The 12,666-nt window shown below is 41.2% G+C and overlaps 1 protein-coding gene across 1 annotated transcript in view; it reads right to left on the reverse strand.

The window, feature by feature from the left end:
• Window positions 1–12,666, reverse strand: part of arid3c (AT rich interactive domain 3C (BRIGHT-like)) — a 47,836-nt gene that overhangs the window by 22,258 nt on the left and 12,912 nt on the right. The window contains exon 2 of the mRNA XM_061730292.1: window positions 5,596–5,668. Within this exon, the coding sequence (XP_061586276.1) occupies window positions 5,596–5,668 (73 nt within the window). The remainder of the gene's footprint in view (window positions 1–5,595; window positions 5,669–12,666) is intronic.

Here is a 12,666-nt window from a genome sequence, read left to right on the forward strand (position 1 = left end):
TCTCAAAGTGAGAGTTGGATTTGATGGGTCTTGATTGGGAGGAGAATCAGGTATGCAGCAGTTACAGGAGTCTGTCCTATAAATACCACATTATCCCTGACCCCTTTGTTGGTCAGAAAGTCTGAGTAAACTTTTTTTTTAATAAAGATTTTTTATAGAAAGTCTGAGTACACTTAAGCTTCATTTATGCATTAAGGTTATTTTGACTCATCCATTTTTTCTTATGTTATTACGCCAGTGTTTTTACACATCAGTTTTTGGTGAATGAAAACACATCTTTGACAAACATCCATTGTAGATGAAGATATTTAAGCAGTGTTTTCCTTCTTAGGTCAGAAAAAAATATATAATAGTGAAAAAATATTAATTTTGAATTTGTTGCGTCACACCGACAAACCTGAATATATGTTGCTGGGACTTAATGTGATAAATAAACAGAAAGTAGCACATGATTGTAAATTAGAAAGAAAATGATACATTGTTTTGAACCTTTTTTAGAAATAAAAATCTGAAAAGAGTGTTGTGCATTTGTGTTTAGCTCCCTGAGTTATGTATTTCCAGCAGAAATACAGCTGTTCTGTGAGGACCTCAGGCAGTTGGTTGAAAATATCAGTTAAAAAACAGCATCATGAAAAATCTAAGAAACACTTGACAAGCCAGGGATAAAATTGTGGTTAAACCAGGGTTAGGTTATAAAAATATACCCCAGACTAGCTGGGAGAATCTACTACTCGTCATGTGCTCCACCTATCTGGCCTTTATGGAAGAGCGGCAAGAACAAAACCATTGGTAAAATTAAGCCATAGGCTTAAGCATTGTACGGGACACATTAAACGTGCCAAAGAAGGGCTCTCCTCAGATGAGACCAGCGTTGAACATTTTGGCTTAAATGCAAAATGCTATATGTGCGGAAAGAAAACAAAATCACAAGAAAACAAGAGAACCAGCAACGTCACATCACCCTGAACACACGATCCTACTGTGAAACATGGTGGTGGCAGCGTCACGCTATGGGACGCTTCCCTTCCAGCAGGACAACCATTAAACCTACAGCCAGTGCCATAATGTGATGGTTCAGACAGGAGACATTCAGGTGTAAGAAATGCACCAGTCAGAGTCCACACCTATATCCCATTGAGAATCGGCTTAAACATTCTCGCTCTCTATCCGATCTGACTGATCTTGAGGTGTCATACAAAGAAGAATGAACAAAAAATGTTATAGTAATTTAGCAGACGCTTTTAAGTTTGCTTTTGCCAAACATGTCTGACCCTGGTCTGACCAATGGGGAAGCATCCGCCCACTGCGGGATGTTTGTGTCAAAATGATTCAATCAAAAAAAAAAAAGATTTCAAATGAAAAAAAATATTTTAAATCCAAAAAAAAAGTGTTCAAATGCAATTTTTTTGTGTCTCATATTTTTTTGCATTCAAACACTTTTTTTCTTTGATTGAAAAAGTTTTTTTTTATTTAAGTGATTTTCTTTTACTGAAAATATTTTTTTCTAAATTAAACGACAAAGACACAAATGTCCTACCCATAATATGGCCCAAACACAAAAAAACACTACCTTAAATCAAAAAAGTTCCTTCAAACAAAAAAACTTCACTTCTATCAAAGAAAACATTTCCAATCAAAGAAAAACAGTGTTGAAATGCATTTTTTTGAGTCTCAAATATTTGTTTGCATTCAAAGACTTTTTTTTATTGAAAATATATTTTTTGATTGAAGCAATCTTTTTTTTGATTGAATAATTAAGACAAAAATCTACCTCTATAAATTCCTTGCAAAATTTGCAAACAATTCCTTTTTCGATTCCAGTGGGCACGAATTTTGTTATTGCATGAGCCAGCAGTCAATAGTAAACATGGCGCCCAAGCCAACCAAACCCTCAAAAACCTGGTTACATTTCAGTAAAAAAGACTTGAAATATTTGCCAAGTGAATATTTCGTCAAAAGGAGGAAATACCACCAATATACAAAAACATTTGTGCACACAGCGTGCAATAATAATGAATGTCGTGTTTTTGATCCGCTCCGGACTAACGTCAGTAATTCTCAACCTAGCAGCAACGTTAGCATGTCCTTGGCTAATAATACTGCAGGTAATTAATTAACTCACAAACACTGCCTATCATATTAGCGTTATTTGCCTCATTGTTGTCCTCTTTTTCCAAATGAGAATCGATAAAGAACCGAATTTTTAAGGAGAATCGAAATTGAATTGGAATCGTAAAGATCTCACCAATTCCCATCCCTAGTAACATATAGTGTTTCATTCCTTTTTTATTTTTTCTTCATAGTTTGAAAATACAATTTCAATTTAATTTTAGCAATGTATTACAATACAAATTGCCGACTCCCAAGTAAATATAAAAAAAATGTGTAGATGGATGATTTTTATATTTTTTTCCACTTTTTGTACTTTCTTGGGTGCAATGATGCTTGGAGGATTTCTTTTGTTACTTCTGACTCTTCATAATCTGTTGTATTGAGTATATAATAATGAGAGAATCGTTTAAAGGTGGGAGCAGCTGTTTAAGATCTGAAAAGCCCAAATAACACCCAGATTGAGACCCTAAATCCCCAGTGAATCGAGGAAACATTGTGGACGATGAAGAGCAGGAGAAAAGCCATGAAAGAAAAAGAAGAGATCTCAACCATCCCTTCCCTTAATCATTACATGGAATGTGAGATCAGTTACAAATAAGATGGAAAGGTTTGGAGTACAGATGAGGATCCAGCCCGAGTATCAAGTCTTGCATTCACACTACAGGCTAACAAAGATTTAAGAGCTGCAGCAAAAGCGAGGGTGATGGAATGGCAGAGCTTGTCAGCAAGAAATTATGTAATTCATTACACACGGCTGTGAAACAGCATCCCTGCAGCCCAGATATTACACTGATAGCAGTAAGTCTGTCCATATTAGAGTGTTCACCAATGTTATTTCAGTACCAGGGTTCATCCCACCATCAACTGTTGCTTACACTGCACGTGACATAACCAGCTCTGTTGTTGCAAAGCTACAAACACCCAGTGCATTTATGTCCGTCTCTGGAGAGTTCAATAACGCCTCTGTTTCGGCTACATTTCAATAGTCTGTCAAAAGCTCCACTCAAGAAGAGAAAATGTTTGAATTTGTTCTGTGCAAAAGTCAGATGCATACAGCTCCTCTGCATGGCCTGCTTTTGGCAAGGCAGTGGATAATCTGGTTATATTTTGCTCCAACTATATTCGCGTTGTTCCGAGGCGACCTGTGACTGAAAGAACAGTGGGAAATTGGTGACAGGAAGCTGAAGAAACCGCTCTGAGACTAAAAACTGTCCAGTACTCTGTGAACCACATGAAAAATGACCAATGCTATGACTCAACGTGCGACTGCCTACTAAAACCTCTGTGTGGACAACATCACCCCTACCAGAACAGTGAGCTGCTTCCCCACATCAAACCCTGGATTACCAGTGAATTGAAAGAGCTGCAACAAGAAAAAATGACTACGTTTACATGCAGTCAAAATGCGGGTTATGGCTAATATTCTGGTTACTGAAACATTGGGAATATTCCGTTTACATGGTAATTAATCATTCAGGATATCTGGATCAAACCAGCGACGCACGGAGAACATCATGACACAATTCCCGTCATTTCTGCTTCTTCTTCCTGTATCCAAATTCAAAACAAATGCTGCTTCGCGCAACTTTTCTCTCACCTTCTTTTAAATCTGTCTATCCCGGTACTTTCTACCGTCTACAAATGCAGAAATGTTCATATCCTTCATTACATTTATGAAGTGATTAGTCTCCTCCTGGTCTTGGTTTCTCCGTGTTTATAAGAACTTCCTGGACTCAAAAGACCAGGATTCCTTGTGAACAGAGCATGTGCAGAAAACTAATTCCTGTTCCGTTTGATGGGGATATTCTGTTTGGTGTTTACATGACCCAATATTCGGGTTTTAAAAGGAGTAACCCGGGGGTCATATTGGGGTTTTTAAAAACCCCAATATGAGCAAATTCTGGTTATTCTAAGGGGTTATTGGTGTTTACATGGCCGTGCAAATTCGGGTTTTTGCCAATATTCGGGTTTTAAAAGGGTTATTGATGCATGGAAACGCAGTCAAAGACTCTTCAGGGAGAGATGTGGAATTATTAGTGAGAATCCAGAAATAACTGAGAGTCAGTATCATTGCACATCATAGCAGACATTAAGTGGCCAAACTAAGAATGCGAACCAGCAGATTCATGGATCCACCTCAGTTGGCTCAGTTTTCCCAGTGCATTTCTAATAGTTCAGTCTGGTTTACTATGTAACTCCAGGAGACAGAGGTGGATCATGTCTCCACAATCACTTGGCTTACTGAGCATCTGACAGTAATTCAGACCACAGTTTGAACAAACTGATATAGAAGGGCGGCTCCTTCCAGGAGCCAGGACCAGGGCCAGGGACCAGGGCCGCCGCAAGGAGTGTGCGAACCGTGCGACCGCACGGGGCCTCGCGCCCCAAGGGCCTCGCGCCCCAAGGGCCTCGCGCCCCAAGGGCCTCGCGCCCCAAGGGCCTCGCACTATAGGCCATTTTTTTCTTTTTTTTTTCTTTTTTTTCCTTCTTTCCCTTATAAATATCAACAGTCACGTTCCATTGTCGAAAGAACGAGACAGATTCAGGAAATTTCCATCAGGGAATGAAAAAAGAAAAAAACTAAAGAAAATGGAAGAGTTTAATGCCTCTCTGAAAGGCTCGTTTGATAAATTTGTTACAAAAATCACTGATGCGACCGGGTCTCCAGCAGCCGCGGGGCCCCGCTCTGAGCCAGTCCAGGCACATATTTTTCGTTGTCATTTATTTAGCCTCTATAATTTGAGAAGATTACGACTTATATGCATAAGCCTGTTGTTAATATGTTAACTTATGGGGCGATTTTGTTTTGTGTAGAACTGGAATGAATCACACACTATATAATGTCAGTTGAGTTAGGCCCCTATGTCACTAACATATAAGTCGCTCTCAGTGACAGGCTGATTTGATTCATGTAAGATTATTAGTGTGTGAACAATGTTGTAATAAACAGGCATTACTATAAAAAATATCTTGACTTGTCATGTCTTGTCAATGCAATGCTTTATAATGAAACGTGTGTATGTGTTTGTATCCAGTATTTTGCTAATTGGAGAGTTAAAATTGCGCATATAAACACCCGATCCGACCCGAAAAACCCCACAATTTCACGGCACGAGAGCCCCCTCCGGCCATTTCGCACAGGGCCTCGCAAATATCCCTGACGGGTCTGCTAGGGACTGTCATGGAGCCTCTAGATCTGATGCTTAATAGTATGAAAAACATGCTGGACAGCACCGAGCCTCCTCTTCAAAAGAGAGCAATTCAACAGCACAGGGTCTTCAGTCAAAGGTTCCTTCAGATTCACAGCAAAACAAAGGAAACTGCAACACATCATTTCTTATTGAACTGAATTTTAACAGAGAAAAAAAAACATGAGATGAGCCGTGTAATCTCCAAAAGACTGGCCTTGGCTCCAACAAACACCCGCTACACATTCACTTCCAGTCGGACAGGCAGCTGTGTCAAGAAACAGGAGGCACTTACCACGTTTTTGCATGAAGCTGAAAAGGTCATCAAGAAATTCTTTGCGCTTCTCATCATCATCCAGTTCATACAACTGAAAGACAGAGAAAGAAATCACAATTTCAGAATCAAAGAATGGAGGACGGTGAGAGCATCGCTGCTGAAGAAACACCGACAAATGTCCTGAACACTTTCATCAGAGTTTACAACCAATGCATCACACAGTAGCTCTGAGGATTGATGTTCACATGAGGACAAACTATTATTCAGTCAATATGAGAGAATACTTTACAGCCAAAAGAAGCTTTTTAACATCTGAGAGTTTTCAGAAACCCAGCACATTATCATACACACTTTTAATATGAGATCCTCTAAGAATTGAATTAAGAAATGTCTTTTATTGTCATTGTACAATGTACAAGGGAATTGTAGAGCTTCTCCTGTACTCAGTGCAAAACAATTAAAGTAAAAACAACAAGTAAGTAGAAAATGCAGATATGCTAAATAATAATATAAGACTAGTCTTTAAAGTCTTTAAAAGTGTACGGTAAATCTTGCATCTTGTATTTGTTTAGGATGTGGATGCTTTTGCAAAGAAACCTTTCCTCAGTCTGTTTAATATCTTTTGGCCATCGATGGTCCAACGCAGACTTCATGTTGGAGACTTGTCAATGTGAACATTTGTTTTCATGGAGGAGAAGAAGGTCTGGATGGAGCTGCATTCATGTTTGACATGTTATTGTGCGCGAAACCATTTTTCAGACTGTTACATTCGCTCGCCAGCCACTTCATTAGGTACAGCTGGTAGATGCCATAAAACCCATCACGTAATCAGGTCTGCCAGGTGCACCTCATACGTGGGGGGACGTCTGCATGCAGTGCATGTATACATGCACTCACTACACTTCGTTAACACTTTTTTCTCCCTCTACTGTCAGCTTGTGTCGTATTGAACTCCTCCTGAACTCAGTCACACACACACTCACCTCTGCCACAACTGGACTATATTTTAGTTTGCACTTTATATTCTATTTTTTAAACCTTATATTTCATGTTTATTCTAATATTAATGTGCTTTTATTGTCTGAGTGGAAGTGTGTTTTTTAATGTTTTGATGAGCAGTTGAATTTCCCTTCGGGGATGAATAAAGTTCTATCTATCTATCTAACAGCAGCAGCTCCCAGACCTCCACTATCCCGACATCTACAACTACCTGATCAACTTTCCTTCGTCCGTGTCCTCAGACCGTGACAGTCCGACTCCGGGGATTCTCTTTAAAATAAAATAAAAAGCCTGGATTTGATCATTTAATTAACAAAGGTGCTAAGTAAAGGTGCAACACCAACACAGTCAGTGCAGGCTAACATAAGTGGCATGTTAATTAGAATCAAGTGTTACCGTGGATTTTCACCTAGACAACCATAAACCGGACAAAAAACTGAATTGAATTGAAAATGTAAGGCACCACCTCATGTGTTTATTAATCAGCCTATGATAAATAGTTATCATGCAGGTGCCTTTTAAAAAAAAAAAAAAAAAAAAAAAAAAAGCTTTTTCAGATGAGTCATCCACAAAGATTAAATGACCCTCTGGATCTTTAAGAATCCGATAAAAAGCTCTATCTGTTCCCCTTTGTCCAATATTCTGGCGTCCCGGTACACAGCCATCGATGTGTCTTTACTACTGCTACAGAAATTGCTTTCTCATCTTCTTCAGCCTCACTGCCAATATGGCGTTGTTTACAATCTAGAGTGGTGCATGCTGGGAATTCCAACATCACGATCTAGAGCTCTGGAAAAATTGTGATGTTTTTCTCTGAAAAAGAGGGGCATTAGTGTGTTCTGAGTGTTGTCTGGGCTGATGGTGGCTACCACAGCTTCATGAAACAATACACATGCTGCACAACAAATAGTTGAGATAAACCGAAGCTTATAAAAACTATATCTGCCCCAAAAAAAAACATACAAAAAAACAAAGCACCTGATCACAAAGAAAACACACCACGCCAACAGTCACAGCAGAGCTAAAAAAATAAAATAAACTTCAATTCCCAAAGACCACCGCTGAATTTCAATTCAATTTTTTTTTTTTTTTTTTTGGTCCCATCTTTGGTATTTCCAAACAATGAATCATACTGAAGTACAAATCTTACTTGATTTATATCTCATATCTACGGTGGCTGACAAGGGCCAAACGCACTGCAACAGCCTTATGCTTCTCAGTTAAGGAAAACGGCTTCAAGTACAGAAACGATTCAAATTCACAAACTCAAAACGAGGTACAAAAAGAGGAACGTGCTGCAAATGAAAGAATGTGCTGCAAAAAACAAAGACAAATGCAGCATCATCAAACGCGCTGCAAATAGAGAAACGATGCAAAGCACAAAACAATATTGTGGCAGGTTGAAGGAGCTGCAGCCACTCAGGCTGATGGGACACAGGTGTGTCCCGTCAGCCTCTCCACCCTGCCTGCCTTATAAGGCAGGGCTGGACAGCAGCAAGGTGGTGGGGGACTGAGAAGCTGCTGCGTCTGGTCGTGGTGCTTGTGCACGTGTGTCCTGGGTGTGAGGTTCAATAAAAGGGTTCTGCACTAAACTCTGTGTCCTCTGTATCCTGTCGGTCGGGCCCCCGTAGCACTCGCCGTGCTACAGATATAAAACAAGAAACTATCTTCAAAAGAAAAACGCTTAATAACCGGTCACTACAACCGGAAGTGCTCCAAACCTGCAGGGGGCGCTCTCGGCGTAACAGCTCAATGGACAGACACACGGGAGGTAGAGAGAGACCGAACAGCTGACTGTAACGTTAAAATATAATAAAGAAACATCTCGTAATGTACAGCGTTGTACAGAGATATAAACATCGTATATAAATATAGTCAGATAAAAATCACATTACCGTTCCCGCTGTATGTTTAAACCATGGATGTAAAAACTGTGGTTCAGTCAGCTGCGCCCCCTGCAGGTTTTGAGCACTTCCGGTTGTAGAAGCGGTTATGAAGCGTTTTTCTTTTGAAGATGGTTTCTTGTTTGATATAGTTTTGTGCTTTGCATCAATTCTCTATTTGCAGCGCATTTGATGATGCTGCATTTGTCTTTGTTTTTTGCAGCACGTTTTTTCATTTGCACCACGTTCCTCTTTTTGTACCTCGTTTTGAGTTTGTGAATTTGATTAGTTTCTGTACTTGAAGCCGTTTTCCTTACAGTTTTTCACAATTGTTTAAACACATTTATTGGAACATCAGACACAATGTGCACAACCTGAAACTCATTTTTCAGGTGGCTGAACCAATCCTGCTGAACTCCAAGTACATTTACTGCTCTAGACTCAAATTCCCATTCCATACCACACATTTCTCACAACACTACACACAATTCCCAATATCCTGCACACTCTTCCTGAATTCCCTCTCTTGCTGTTCACACAGAACACACAGTCAATCACATTTCTAAACTCCAAAGGCTGTTGTGCAATATGCAATCAGAAATTTGCCATTGAATTCATATTCATTGATGAAGCGGGGTTCAACCTTGTAAAAAGAAGGCGCTGAGGAAAGAATATCATCGGCCAGCGTGCCGTCACAGAGGTCCCTGGCCAACGTGGAGGGAACATAACGATGTGTGCTGCCATCAATCACCACGGCGTCCTCCATCACCATGCCACCCTTGGCCCCTACAACCCTGCACTTCTTCTAGCATTCCTGGACCAGCTCTACAATATCATTGTCCAGCCAGACCAGATGGAGGACACAGAGGTGGTCAGGTTCGTTGTTATCTGGGACAATGTCAGTTTCCATCGGGCTGCTCTGGTCCGTGACTGGTTCAGGGTCCATCCAGAAGTTGATGTCCTATATCTCCCTCCATATTCTCCCTTTCTCAACCCAATTGAGGAGTTTTTCTCTGCCTGGAGATGGAAGGTATACGAGAGAAATCCTCAGACACGGATCCCACTGCTGCAGGCCACGGAGGACACATGTGGCCATGTCACTGCTGAGACCTGTCCAGGCTTCATGCAGCATTGTAGGAGATTCTGGCTGCTTGGCCAGGGAGAACATCGCCTGCGACGTGGATGAGGTTCTGTGGCCAGCCAGGGATGAAAGGCAGGATGCAGCCTAATACTTTTGTTCTGTTTCTATTTTCTGTCAAGTTTTCATCCACAGCTTGCTGTTGCTGTGTCCAGTGGACTGCACATTTTGAGTCCAAATACTGTAAAATATTATTTGTTGTTACAGTAAAGAATTATGTGTTGTTTTCTATTTGAGTAGCCTATACATAAGAATACTATATGGTGATATATTCCATCCAACAGCTGAAGGTGTAACACTGAACATACAAATGCATGATTCTACTGAGACATTCATATAGTGTTTTCCATTCATACTATAGTGTCTTCCATTCTGCACCTCAGTGTTCAGTGGGTGCTTAGAAATGTCTACTCAAACGATGTATGTGTTTGGCATTTGAGAAAGAAATGCCATTTAGTGAAGAGTTAACACTGTTTTCAGGGTAGAGTGTGCTTTTGCAAGAGAAGTGTAGGATTTTGCATTTTGTGTGTGAGTTTTGTAATTTGTGTTTAGAGTTTTGAGAAAGTGAGGTAGTCTATCAGGAAATGTGTTTAAACAATTGTGAAAAACTGTAACTGAGACGCATTAGGCCGTTGCAGTGCGTTTGGCCCTTGGTGGCCACCGTACATATCTCTGTCAGAAGCTCACGCAAAGAGTGTCAGTAAGCTGACATCTTTGTTGTACACAGACAATCTTTTCATTGTTGTGATGACGATGATGAACATAGAGGCAATGATACACATGTCATACAGGCAAAGTTTACATTATCTGTTTCAAGGGGTTCCATAGTCAAGAGTCACATAGACTGGGCTATCAGACACATCCTGAAGCTGAGGCCTGCGCTTGTCGTTCTTCTTGGGGGGGGTTAGTACTTGTTTAGAAATACTGGTTTCTATGTGTGTAAAAAACAATATCCTTCTTTAGTTCCAAATCAGCATTATCCAAAATAGATAGTTTTACTATCTCTTAACAACTCCTCTATTCCTCTCAGGTCTGGGTATCATCCTGGACAGCACTCTTTCTTTCCGATCACACATCAATAACATCACTCGGTCTGCCTACTTTCACCTCGTAACATAAATCACCTTCATACATCCTTACCCCCCATGCCACTGCCATCTTAGTCCACAGCCTCGTCACCTCCCATATTGATTACTGTAACTCTCTTCTCTTCCGCCTCCCTCATAAATCCCTCTGTAAGTTACAACTGATCCATAACTCTTCTGCCAGGATCATCACCGGAACTCCCTCCATCAACCACATCACTCCTCCACTGGCTCCTGGTCCACCTCCACATCAACTTCAAAATCCTGCTGTACACCTTCAAGGCCATTCATAGCCTTGCTGTTCTCTCTTCACTAAGAACTTGACCTGCCAGATGATGGAGAGAACCCCCAGTTCCAGAGGACGCCATGCCTGGCTCACACCCTTCAGCTCACCCTGAAAGCTGTTATGAAGAACCCAAATGCTGATTCGCTCGTATCACGCCAGTAGAAAGTAGAAAGCCAGTACATACAGTGAGGAAATCATCAGTGACAGATGAAGCAATGATCAATAAGTGTGGCAAAAACTCAGAGAATAAAAAGTAGAGTAGTCTGAGATTGTAGCACATGTTGAAACAGCACTCTTGATATGCTGAGAAGGCTGCTGGAGATCAGAACTGAACTTAACTAAGTACTTGAGGAGCTGGGCATGGACACACTTCTCACAAGTGATTGGGCTAGTCTCTCAATAGTGCCATATCTGCTCAACCTTGAGGCACACCTGCTGACTACTGCTGGGAAGCAGTTAGCTCAAGTGCTGCTTAAGTGCTCGCAAGAACGTTTTGCTGCCGTTCTTAGCCCTGATTCCCCACAGTTTGATGCTATAGCAGCAGCAGCCTGCCTACTGGATCAAAGTGTTTCACTGATTCTTCAAACACCAGACATGGTGCCATTGAGGAGGGCAGCACAGTCTTTACTGCAGAACCTTGGCAGCTCAGTAAAACCCAACAACTCCTTCTCAGGGTAATGTAATTGCCACTCAAACAGCAGCACACTCCCCTCCTGCTGTCCTTCAGAAATACTGTTTCCTTGCCTCCCATATGGAAGTCAATGTGTCATTGACAAATGAGCCGGATGACATTCTGAAGAAGTGAAGAAGTATGGCGACGACGTCTAACAAGGTGTGGTTAATGAGACAACGTTGCAGTTCTGGAGATCAAGAGCGGTTGTTTATCCAAAACTTGCCCGTGTGGCACTAGATCCAACTATGGTCCCTGCCTCCCAAGCCTTTTTGGAGCGCATCTTCTCAGTATGTGGTTGTCATCTGGCTTGAGGAACAGAACAACCACATCTCTAGAGCAATGCGTTTTCCTCAAGATCAACAACAAACTGTTGATTGACTGAAGTACATCCATCACTCTCTTTATGACATTAACACAATGAGGTACCGTCTTGTTAATCTACCGCATTGATATGTACCTGCATCCATTGCTGAGAAGCCTTGTTCTTAATTAGGGCCCGAGCACTTACAGTGTGAAGGCCCTATTGTATCTGTAGATGTTATCCTTGTTCTCGTTTTTATTTTCCTCGTTTTTCTTCCGATGAAATGAGGGCCTTTTTTCCCCCTAAACGTGCCCCAAAAGTCACCAAATTTTGCACGCAAGCCAGGCCTGGAGAAAAATTTGATATTTAATGGTTTGCATTAATGGGCGTGGCCTAACGGCTCAACAGCGCCCCCTAGAAAACTTTGTGCCTCAAGCCCCACAATCATGTCGTAACTTAAAGAAAAGTCTCTTGGTGCCATGGGCGAAACCGAACAGGAAGTCGGCCATTTTGAATGAATCGTGTAATTTTGGCGTCAATGCGGCCCAAACCGTAACGTGCACCCAGGTGTGTTATACATCAAAATGTGCGTCTCCATCCTGCGACGATGCGCATTACTTTTCTCAGTCAAAAGTGTTACCGTGGTGACGATAGATGCCGAAAAGCGCACCCACCCTTCATCTGATTGGTCGATATTTGATAGTTCCTACTTTCTGCCATAACT

This window comes from Cololabis saira, chromosome 9 (assembly GCF_033807715.1).
Source record: "Cololabis saira isolate AMF1-May2022 chromosome 9, fColSai1.1, whole genome shotgun sequence".
Lineage (NCBI taxonomy): Eukaryota > Metazoa > Chordata > Actinopteri > Beloniformes > Belonidae > Cololabis > Cololabis saira.